We start from the raw sequence: 12,135 nt of genomic DNA on the forward strand, positions 1-12,135 counted from the left end.
TGTGATTGGCTGCTTAGAAATTAAGTGTTAACGAGCAGTTGGACAGGTGTACCTAATAAAGAGGCCGGTGAGTGTATAATGTACTTCAAAACTAAGGACACAGTAAGCCAAGTTGTAAGCCTTACATCGGCCAGCACTGATCAGTGTAAACAGAGAAAATCAAACATTCTGGCTATTTGTTTGTGTGTCAAATTGAAAGGGGATATGATGCCTGAAACACTATTTCTGAGCCCCCCCACACACCTTTACACACAGTGTTATTAGGTAAACACTTTACGTTGTAGAGAGTGTGACTAGATTCAGCCAGTGGGCCTCCACCGTGCGTTTCCCTCCGGCGTGCGTGATGTGCCTAGGCAACAGAATGCCCCATTGTAAAGGCAGAACAGAGATCCTGTTATTGGCAGCTTTCTGAGTGGGAGAGAGGGAGTGCAGAGAAGGAGGGACAGATGAACAGAGTAGAGAGATGGATGTATGGAAATGTGCAGAGAGCAAAATGTTGATTGGAAACTGTAGAAAATGATATAAAAGCCCAGGAAAAAGGAAGTCAGCAGTTGATGAACAGATACGCTGACAATATAGAGTTTACAAAGAACCTAAAGTTTTCTGTAGTTTTCGGAGTTCAGGTGAAAACTCTTTGTGGATTTCAGCAGTTAAAGGAATACCTTGACATTTTAGAAAAAAATGCTTGTTTGCTGTATTACCGACCAGCCAGATGAAAAGATAAATACCAATTTTATCTCTTTGCATTTGGTACAGAGAGAGGTCAAGGTCTAGTGAAGTACCATCACAGAAAGCCGGTCTATCAAGAATGAAAATAGTCTTTGCAACATCTCCAAAAATGTTGTACATTATATAGCAAACTAATAAGTATTACATTAAAGAGTAAGGCGGGTGTTGTTCAGAGTTGGGACAGCTGGCACTGTAAAACTGGTAATTCTGAGATGCATAAAAGATGATGGATTTTTATTTTTGTTTAAAACATATCACCAAAATCCTCATATGAAAGAATAACATTTTTTGCAACACAACCGAAGCGTGGTGTTGCGACGTCATACATCCTTGGTTAATGCTCCACACCCCTGACTTGCAGCCGATTGGACGAACATGTCATGTGGGTCTGGCTGCTCGAGAATTTCAAACCACTGTCATGGCGGCTCGGACAGGATACAATGTCATATTTTACAAAAATACTGACACTTGTTTCTGACAACATTTTAAGCAAGAAAAAGGTCATAGAATGGCTAAATGTGTCTTCATTTCAGATCAACAAAGGTCAGTTTCAAAGATTGTCATCTACCTCTACTGGATAGTTGCGTTGCGTTCAACTGATTCACATGCATAAAGATGGTCATGAGCCCGCTTTCTGACACGCAGCGCCGTCTTCCTGGGATGCTTTGCGTGCACGTTGAAGTCGCTCGACGTCACCCTGAGGAATAGAGTGGAGTGTGGGGCGACAGAAGCTTTGCATGGACAAATGGATCACCACCGTAAGACTACAGACGTGCTAGCAATTCTGTCAGGTGGGTCTTGTGTTCTTGAAGGCGCAGACCTCTCCAGTCGCCCGTCCATCAGCTTTGCTGAATATTTTACAAATGTTAGTTGTGCTTTATGTGGTTGATGTTGGATGGGATGTGGCTGTGAGTCCCATACCGGATCGGGAAATCAACTTGTCCGTCTTATTCCAACTCTGCTAACCTGCCGAATCTACCAGCCCGGGCTAGCTAGCTAGCAAGCTGGCCGGTCAAGTTTACAAATGTAAACATCAGAGTAAACACTAAGGGAAAGATGAAGAAGATGAGTTCAAGCTAGCAAGACCATCTCTGGTGCCATGTCATGACTAGGAGTCACTCATGAGGATAGGGAAATCATATTTCCAGTGGCATGTTGGGAGCTGTGGTATTTTATTTTACACTTGGCTTGATCCTGGAGAGCCGGTGCCATTCAACTGGGTTTCTCTTTTTCTATGTGCTGATCTGACGGCCATATTGTGCTTTATGATGTGTCATGCACATGTTGAAGGACAAGAACATGTTTTCACTACATACCGTAGTTTAGTTTTGATCAAACCAGAATAATTTGAAGGGCACTATAATTAAAAATAATTCAGCATAAAGGTCCTTTTAAATACAACGGATTAAATGTGTAAAGTCAGCGTTGTCTTGAAAGGTGTTTTGTTTCCATTTTGATAAAGGCTATGACAAAGGCTAGATGTTTCGTATTGATGCTGACTGTGAAAACTCAGAGGTGGAGTCAACATGACTTACTATTACCCACAATGCTACCTTCTACTAATGTCCATTACCCAAACTGGGCCACCTTGAGGTTAATCATTAATCTACCTAAACCAGTGTGTCTTAAATAGTTTTTAACACACATCTGCCACATGATGTAGGAATTCTTTTTGTCTATTTCTCCTGATCATGGCTATTACCATGGCATCTCTTTTAACTGTTATGTCACATTATACTAACTACACTTACGTACCCTCCAGATAAATCCACTGAGCTTGGTTTATGGGTTCTTTGCAGGATTACTTGTTTGATCGCCTGCCTGTTTATCACCTTAAAAACAAAATAGGTTAGACTCCGACATTACCTGACATGCTTTTATCTTTTCACGCGTTTGTTAGTGCAACAGCCTCTTCACCTGCATAATTACAAAAAAGTAATTAATTTAAAAATAATTATTTATTTACATAGCGCATTTAAGTCAAGTTTCTTAACTTAAGTTTCTGCCCTGCTTAAAACCATAAATAAGAGGTAGAACTGTGTGTTATTCAAACAGAACTTGTTAAGACAGTATAAACACCAAGAGGCACAAGTGTTAAATACTAATTTAGAGTGATTAAATACAGTTCTGTTTTGAATAACACAGTTCCACCTCTCACCCGCTATATTAGCAACACTTGTGCCTCTTTACTTCCTTAAACACACACACACACACACACACACACACACACACACACACACACACACACACACACACACACACAGACAGAGAACAAGCAAAGCTGAATAAGGGCCTTATTCAAGTGCTGAGGTGAAAAATTGTGCCTGTTCAAAGATGCTGATAGCTTTCAATTTGAAAGATTTCTCTATTTATGGTCTCATATGTAATAACCACATCTTTCTCCCAGCCAAATTGGATGCAATTCACCCTTTTTTGCCTTTTCCAGGTTTGTCATTTTGTGCGATCCATGAGCCCATTCTTTCCCAGTCTACTGCCAAGAACAAGACTGGATAAAATTTGGTATATTCCTGTGCGTTAAGGGTCTTACCTCACGTATATATACTATAATGTCTCTTACTGAATTATCAATTAATAAGATCCAAGAAGACTGGGTTAAAGAGCTTGAAATAGTTATATCTGATGAAACATAGAATAATGCCTTGCGTAGGTTAAATGTGGTGGCCTAAAGGTTAGAGAAGAGAGCTTGTGACCGGTAGGTAGTCGGTTTAATCCCCCAGACCAAGAGGATAAAAACAAAATCATTACCACCTTGAGCAAGGCCGTTAACCCCAACCGCTCCAGTGGAGCTGCTCTGTCGCCAGCAGATCAGACTGTGGTTGGAATGGGCAGCTTCCAGGTATGAATGTGTATCTGAGGGAATGCGATCAGGGCGTTCTTGCAAAAGAGAGGCTGCCTCTCAGTGAACCTTCCCTAAATAAAGGTAAAATAAAAAAATAAAAAAATGGGTCAACATCATGTGCTCGCCTTGGTTTAATTTAATTTAAGGTTCTTCATTGTGCACATTATTTGTCCATGATCCACCCTAATGTAAATGACTTATGTGATCGTCACACAGAAAAGGCAGACCTGTCCCACGTGTTTGGTCCTGTAAAAAGCTGAACACTTTTTGGACTATGGTATTCCACACCTTGTCTGGGGCATTTGATAGAGATAGCTGGCGTAGAGCTGATATGGCTATTTTTGGTGTTCCAGGGGAAAGTATCGAAATGACAAGTAGACTAAAAGATGTTTGCCTTTGCAACTCTTCTTGTGCGGAGAAGGATTTTGTTAGAGTGGAAATCAGAACATTCAACCAAAGCCTCTGGTTGGATGAACGACCTGATGCTATTTCTAAAGTTAGAAAGATTAAATATTCCAGTAGAGGGTTGATCAGCAAATTCCATAAGATATGGGATGCTTTGATGTTTTATTTTGAAAGGCTCAAGACTCTTCACGGAAAGGAACTGCATCCTACATAACTAACCCTGCTCCATTGTTTGAGCTCTCAGCATACTGGAGTATAATGATAAGAGTTTATGGTAAATTAGCTTATATGCTTGTGCATACACAGACATTTATTTTTTATATACATTTTTTATATTGTTACTTTATTTTAATATATTTTGTCTATTTATTTACTTTATCGCCTACTTGGTTGGAAATAAGTACTTTTATTTATTTTGTCCTGTATACCATATTTTCCTGACTATAGGTCGCTCTGGAGTATAATGCTGATTCTCATTTCCCTATCTTAACACGCTGGTGTCGGATTGGTACTCTGTATCGGCCGATATGTATCGGAATCAGTATCGGGAAGCAAAAAATGGTATTGGACCATCTCTAGTCCCAGTACTTATTTTGATCGAAGGGTAGGGCTAAGATGAAGGATTAGATATTAGTGATGGTCACCACAAAGAGCGCCATCTAGTGAGCTCAGGAAATAAAGACAGTGGTTAGCGAAGCTTCATTTGACCATCACTAGTAGATAAGCCTTAGTTTTAAGCCAAGCCGTGAGCTTACTTGAAAGTAAGGGGTACCCAGGTTACACTGCGCAGCCAGCAACAACGGCGACCAGATCGACCCATAAACGTATTTTGTTCTCCATTGAAACGTTTTTAAAAATCTCTAGCTTGCTACGCTAGCGCTAACGGTGACGCTACATTGCTGATTTGCACAACAGTCCCCCATTTCTCTGCTTTGAATGGAATCCATGCAGGTCTACAGTTTTAACTAAACTCCATTAGCAACGAATTTCGTTTGATATCCGTGCATAACACTATTTGCTTTGGAGACATCGATACGTGCTTTACATAAACCGTCCTGTATCACACAGGGACGCCGGAGGACACCCGGCAGCTGATCCACTTTCTAAAATAAATTTTTTGGGAGTGAGTCATGCGTTCTTACTGGATCCATTCATTATTGTATTGGAACTGTTTTGTTGTAGTCTTTTTTATGTGTGTGACATGTAAGTTATGGTTCTAATAGTAGATAATGGTTTCTAATATCATATATTTTTATATAATTGTTTTGCCTTTTATGTGTACTTTATTCAATAAAGACATATTTTTGTTAACAAAGAAAGTGTTTCTCAACATCGCCATTCAACATTCAGCTCAGTGATAACTGAAACAGATACACAACACACCATGCAGTGTGTATATGTGTGTATATGCAAACAGACCTAAGTAGTAGCTTACACAGATAAGAACATCTGCATCTGCAACACCACCACCAAAGTGAGCATAAAAGAAATGTAAAATATATACATATATATATGACACTGTAGTCAAAACCCACGCAAAAAAAACACTTTTTTTTTTTTGGGTCTGTGTTTAGTTTATCAGTAACCCTCCAATGACAGCTAAAAACCAGTAACACTGTAATTCATATTGTGTCTGAGAGAACAGTTCCTCAATTTAAAAAATAGGAACTGCGTTTGATTATAGAGCAAGAATCTCCCTGTGGTCTGTGGTGTCCGCCCTGTTAGAGGAAACTTTTAACAGGAAATGAAATGGCGGCATTTCAACACACTCACACATTGGTGAATTGCCCGCCTCAGGCTGAGTTATTTCTTAAAGTCAGGTTTGCTCTGTGCTTGCTCATTTCATCTTTTGAATTTTAAGTTTAACCATAAAATTCATGCAAATAAAAAGTTGCATTCATAATAACTTGGTTGTTTTACAAGACAATATGCATTAAAAATAATCAGCATGTTTCCAGTCAAATTTAGACAGTGTAGGTTTATGTAAAAGGTAGATGCTTAAACAGATGCCAAACGTAAACTAGGTAAATATTGCCTGTGCAGATGTGCCTTTATTTTTAATAAGAGTATAAAGTACCTACCTTTCCTGGAATATTTGAATGTTATCTATGCTGCCTTCATGAAGATAAAATAGTTAAGAAATGTTATATTTTCTATTTATTGTCATAATGTGTGTAAAAGAAATTACACTTTTTCTAATTTGATGAATATAAGTCTCAGGAGCTAAAAAAAATAAGTCTTTAGTTCTCCAGTAGGATGTTAAGGGGTATCAGTGGACCTTGTATTGAGCTGAACTGAAAAGAAATGGCAATAAAATCAACATGTGCTGATGGCTGTCGGCGCACATGTAAGGTGCCTTAATACAAGTAATAATCTGTATAGAATGTCCCACATTGAGCTGTGTTTGTGTTGAGGAAAGAATGGCTCTGTCTGGGAAACCAGCAGTCGCTGTGGTCAAAAGTATGAGGCAGAGAGATCAAATGTGGTGAATGCAATAGGTGTTTGATTAATAGGTCTGACAGCAACAACATAGCATTTAAATGTATGGTCCAAAGTTATTGTCAGTATTCATTTTTGCTGATGTCTTTTGTCATAGCTTTTATACATCAGAGTCCTTACTAGGTTATTGCTTACCGTCAGGCAGGTTTGCATCATGTGAATGCAGACAGCGAGCACTGCCTACTGTTTGCTAATCATGGCCTGGCATCGTGACTCATCTGCATGTGAAAAAAAAGAAAGAAATCCTCCTCCTTGGACATTTCCTGACATTATTCATATCATAAGACACACTTTATTAGAAAACCAAACCTAGAGTGGATGATACGTTAAGAGGGTGCTAATAGAAAGAGATACCTCGTAGGAAGCTGATCCTGAATCCACTTATGCAGAATTCAAGTGTGTGTGTTCAAGAAGTGTAGGGAGAATTGAGTGAGAGCATGTGAACGTGCTGTGTGTGCCAATACCTTTTCGTGTCAATTCCTCCCAGAATGGTCTGTTCTGTGATAGTGCTTCAGTCAGTACTTGTTGTGTGTTGGGTGCTTAAAAGGAATAATCTTTAGGCTCTTTAAGTAGTTCTTAAGATTTATGCTTACCGGTATACAGCACTGAGATATGTTTTACATGTTAGACTTTGGACTTTATTGTCCCCAAGGGGAAATTCCTATTTACAACACTGTACAACACACAATTTCCTCTTTCAACAAGGCGATGGTCACCATCAACAACAATTTGTCACACTTTGACACTTCACTCAATAAATACTGTAGTATTCAGTCTGCAACTCTAGGATGTATACTATTGTCTTTCAGGAAGCCAAATTATGATGTGTACAGTATTTATGCATTAACACATTGGCTAATGCCTCTCAAAATAGTGAAGTATGCGGGATGGATTGTCATGTTCTGGTCGATAATTAAACTAGTGTGACACACAATAATTTATATTTAGGAACTAAAACAAAGTTTTCAGTTTAAATCAGGAAAAAAAAATCTGTCTTTTGCGCTGATGTGTGCTTTTCTTCCATTGTTCCTCTTAAAACAATTACCAGTTATACCAGTTATTTCCTTGAATGGATGCAGTGCTTTTTTCCATACTGTTTACGTTTTTTTTTTCTCTTCCACAGGTTGTGTAAGCCATGATCTGAGGTGTCTGCATTTTCTCTGTGGAAGTAGACCTTCCCTCCCACATGCTGCACTCACACACATCAATCATGTCCCAGGCTGATTCCTGTTTGACTGTGTGTGACTGGTTATGTGTTCTTCGTCTGGAGCAGTATTCAGAGGCATTTCGGAGTGAAGGGTTGGCAACGTTACGACAGTGTCGCAACCTCACACCTGATCAACTGGAGCGGATGGGCATCACCCTGCCGGGTCACCAGAGACGCATCCTGGCTAGCCTGAACAAAACACATGCTAACAGTGACACACAATCTGACACACACTCTCACCTTCTACAGTCTGAGAGAGATCAGAGATGGGATGAAATGGGACCTGCCAAGGTGTTGGAGAGAGAGAGACCTGTGCTTATTCCAGTGGAAGAAAAACCTGTCCCTAAGGAGAGGGAGAAAAGAGACGGAGAGACAATTAGACCTACACCCAGGGAAAGGGAGAAACCAGTTCCCAGGGAGAGACATGTGGCCATGATGAAAGAGGAAAGTGGAGAAGGGGGGGAGAAGAAGCCAGTTCCTGGACAAAGAAAAACAGCAGACAGGGGAGGGAAAGAGGAAGAGAGGGATGGAGAAATAGATGGAGAGAAGGAGAGGCCTGTGCCTAAAGAAAGAACTAGGTTTCGCTCTAGTGCTCCAGTGGACTGTGATCTCAGCACAACTTCATACACCTCTTTACCCCCTGTTCCTCCACGAAGCACCCCCAACTGCCCTCCACAGTGCTTCACCTCTCCCCTGAGCCCTTCACCTCCTGCTCGAACCCCTGCCTCCCCCAAACTGGATAGACATGCGCTCCCAGCTGTAAATAGCAGATCTATGACCCACAGCCCCACACATGCACCTCTCCACCCTCCCAATGTCCCATCTGTCCGAACCCGGCCTCAGACTTTAGCCATTCAGCTACCTTCCCAACCTTTGGGTAGTAATCGAGGTAGACAAATGTCACCTGATTCCCCCACTGCTTCCCACAGTGATGACATAAATGCTCCAGCTCTCCCTCCAAAAGCAGGGGCGGTACCTAAAGGCCCTCTACCAATCCCACACCGGTTTCCTGCACAGCCTCCCATAACAAACAGGTAAGACTATTATTTTTGCAACTTTTTAATGCAGTTTGCTGCATTAAATTAGGTTAAATTGTCCTACTGAGTTTATTACAGATACAACCTTTGCACCATGGGACATGTATGACATGTATGAGTGGAGGTAAGGGCTGTGACCATCCCTGTCCTTTTTGTGGATCTAAAACTACTCTTCTTTTTATCTGACTTTGCCTTTATTTTCCATTTATGAAATTATATGATTTTAAAGTTTCCCTCTGTGTACTGTATGTGTAGTAACTTTGAGTGGAAGATTATGTAAAGAGTGAGATTTAGTAATAAGTTGTTACTCTGAGTGTGTGAGGGGGCTATATTGAAGGCAGAATTACAGAATAATTTAAACTTCAGTGATGTAATTGAGAAATGCAAAAAAATCTCACTGCTTGGTTTTGCTGCCCTCTATTGGACAAAATGGAATACTGCATCTCTTGGCTTTTAAACGCTTCCTGAAATTCAAATTGTACACTTCCTAAGCCTAAAACTGAAAGACAGAAGCACATTGACTGACTGGACCTATAGCTCTATGGCATTTTAAATACAGAAACACGTGAACATGATTATGTGTGTATGTGTGTGTGTCTTTTTGAACAGATGGTATTGTTTTTGTTTGTTTGCTTCTTTGTACATGTGTCTGCAAAATTGTGGGTCTGTAAAAGACACTTAGTGTTTTAAGAGTTTTATGAAACGATCCGGCGATCACCATCATCTGATTGTTTTGTGGTTCATATCCTATCATCTGATGGCTTAACCTCAGCGAGTTGACTCCGACAGCAGTTGCGAGGAGAAAACAAAGTGACACCAAGCAGGGTTCACTTCACAATGTTCTAAAGGTTTAACAAGACGCGCCAGGATCTTAACATTTTCTATCAATCCCTTTGATGATGTGATAGTAGATAGATAAAGAAGAGGCAGGATTAAGAGGAGGATTAATTTAAGGTAGGTTCATGCAGATAAATCTTCAGGAAGGAAAACAGTGTAACAATTTATCACACACATTTATCATATCAATTAAAACCATTGCGAGAGGCTTTTTTTAGAGTTTTTACAGAAAGGAATGCAACATACATACAACAAAGAGGCTGCACGTTTTCCCTTAACGGCAGATTATCATCATGCTACTTGTTTCACTGATAAGTTGGTCACAGTCGTTTATCACATGTCAGTGTACTTCCTGGTAATAGCATGCAAAATTAGGAACTCTGTCTAGTCACCAGTAAGGGAAAAGAAACTTGAACCTTGCCTCATGGAGTACTTCTATTATGAGCAACATATGCATATTCTCTCTTTGTGGGAAACACGGTGCAGAGAAAGGAAGGACGTCACAATGGAGAACAACATAGAGCGGTTTAAAACTCTCCTGCTTATTAGCCTCTGTTAGTGGCACAGGGAAAAAGAGAGAGGGAGAAATAAAGATAGAAAAGCAAAAGTGATTTATTACCAGGAAATACCTTTTTGTAGCCTCAAATTGCACACATTTACACTTTTTAGTTTCCTTGTTCGTATTCTTTGTTGCATCCTCCCATCTTCTGGTTGACTGGTCATTTCCTCCTCCGTTATTTTCCTCTGCGATGTGTGTGGGTTTTAAGATTGTTTAGTCGTCATGGAAGAGGACTCTCTTTGAACACTTTGGGTAAGGTAATATTGATACTAATCATTTCTCTAAATGTGTCTTGTCAGTTGGTAGTTGTTTTTAGCAACGTGCTGTTGGAATGTTATGTTATCAACAGTGAACATGTTATCATGTCTACTTGAGTTTGTTTTACCTTGACCAGAGTAAGGTAGTTTTGTTTTAATGATCCTGTGTGAGACCAGATATCCTGCCCTGTCCTGGGGTTGTGCGCGTCTAGGGAACTGACACTGGTATTGGTGTATTACCTTTATGTCTGTAAAGAATTCGAAACCAGTAAAACAGGATTTTGCAAAGGCATCCCTGGCGTGTCTTGCTGTTATAGAAAATAGGTGTTTTTTAAGAGAAAAACAGCTTCACTGTTACCACTCACCATCAGCAATTAGATACTAACGTTTTTTAAACAGAGGATATAAATAATGTACATTGGCTGTTTGCCACAGCATAGAATATCTTGGTACTGGTCCTGAATGCCAAACTGCTACAGTGTGTGTGTGTGTGTGTGTGTGTGTGTGTGTGTGTGTGTGTGTGTGTGTGTGTGTGTGTGTGTGTGTTTGTGTGTGTTTTACATAAAGATGGGGAAGTTCTACAATAAACTCATTAGCACAAGTTAGCTAGAAAGTTCTCATCTGTCAACACCAACCAACACCTAAAGTGTCCATTAGCTATTGTTGTTGTTGTTGTTGTTGTTGTAGTTTTTGTTTTTATATCCGCTGATCTAAGAATAAAGTGTAAAAATGTTCCCATAATAAACACAGTATGTGAGGAGAAATGAGTGGCCATTGTTTCTTCAGCCTGTAGTCATCTCTTAACTAGCAGAGGGCAGGTTAAAAATAGCATCTAGCTAAAACCCCTCTCTCAGCACTCTTCTTCTGAGAAAAAGAAGGAACCGTGTCAATAGGTCAGTTTCCTGTCATTGTGTCATTTTTTGGTTTATTATTAAACTAAAAACGCACAAATAGACTATATATTTAGAGTCTGAAGTTTAATGATTTGCTACTTCTTTAATTAGTCTCTCGTGCTGTAACCAAAGTGCATGGAAATGCAGTTTGTCAACGGGAGTCTGTGGTCTGCCTTCATATAACTGACTGTATACTTATTATCTAAATGTGGGTATTTTGACAGCTATTGCCAACATGGTTTTACCACCTTTGAAGGGGCACTTAAAAACATAACAGACTTTATTTCTGTTAGAAAGAGAATTTGACTGATCCATTTTTGATTTTTTTTACTTGAGCCAACATAGCTCACTGTATAACTGCATTAGGTCGTCTCTAAAGTACATTTAACTGATGGTCCGGTAATGTCCAGTGATTGTTACAGGCAACCTTTCCCGTTTTGATTTAAAATAAACCAGTAATGACCAGTGTTTTCTTGTAGTATTTCACTCCCGTATAGTTACTGAACTTCTAAAACAAAGATTTGTTTGGAAGCTAAGTGACATGTCCTTTATGTTTGGTCTTGAGCTGTTAACTGTAATGTGTGACTAATATCTCTTATGTTGTGGCAAGGGAAAAAGAGAAGGAAATTTACAAAGGAGAGAGAAATAAAGAGGAACTTTCACAATACTGGATGGATAGAAGCCAGGCCTGTGTCCCCGCTCTTGACTTTCCTATTAGCATGGAAATAGTGCATATAGGTCTTAATGACTAACCCTACGACTAACAAAAAGAGTAGTATTAAATGCCGCAATACAGAATGTAAGAGATATTTTAGAATAACCAAATAATACAGTAAGTGTGTATTGTAAGTG

The 12,135-nt window shown here is 39.7% G+C and overlaps 1 protein-coding gene across 6 annotated transcripts in view; it reads left to right on the forward strand.

Annotated features, from left to right (window-relative positions):
- The window catches only part of LOC117942543 (arf-GAP with Rho-GAP domain, ANK repeat and PH domain-containing protein 1-like), a 56,541-nt gene that overhangs the window by 6,785 nt on the left and 37,621 nt on the right, over positions 1-12,135 (forward strand). For 3 of the 6 annotated variants that reach the window (XM_034868061.1, XM_034868062.1, XM_034868060.1), the window contains exon 2: positions 7,617-8,734. In XM_034868061.1, the coding sequence (XP_034723952.1) occupies positions 7,680-8,734 (1,055 nt within the window). In that variant the 5' untranslated portion in view covers positions 7,617-7,679. Of the gene's footprint in view, positions 1-7,616; positions 8,735-10,177; positions 10,391-12,135 lie in introns of those variants that run through there. The other 3 variants (XM_034868064.1, XM_034868066.1, XM_034868063.1) reach the window with 2 other exon arrangements.

Source organism: Etheostoma cragini, chromosome 3 (assembly GCF_013103735.1).
Source record: "Etheostoma cragini isolate CJK2018 chromosome 3, CSU_Ecrag_1.0, whole genome shotgun sequence".
NCBI lineage: Eukaryota > Metazoa > Chordata > Actinopteri > Perciformes > Percidae > Etheostoma > Etheostoma cragini.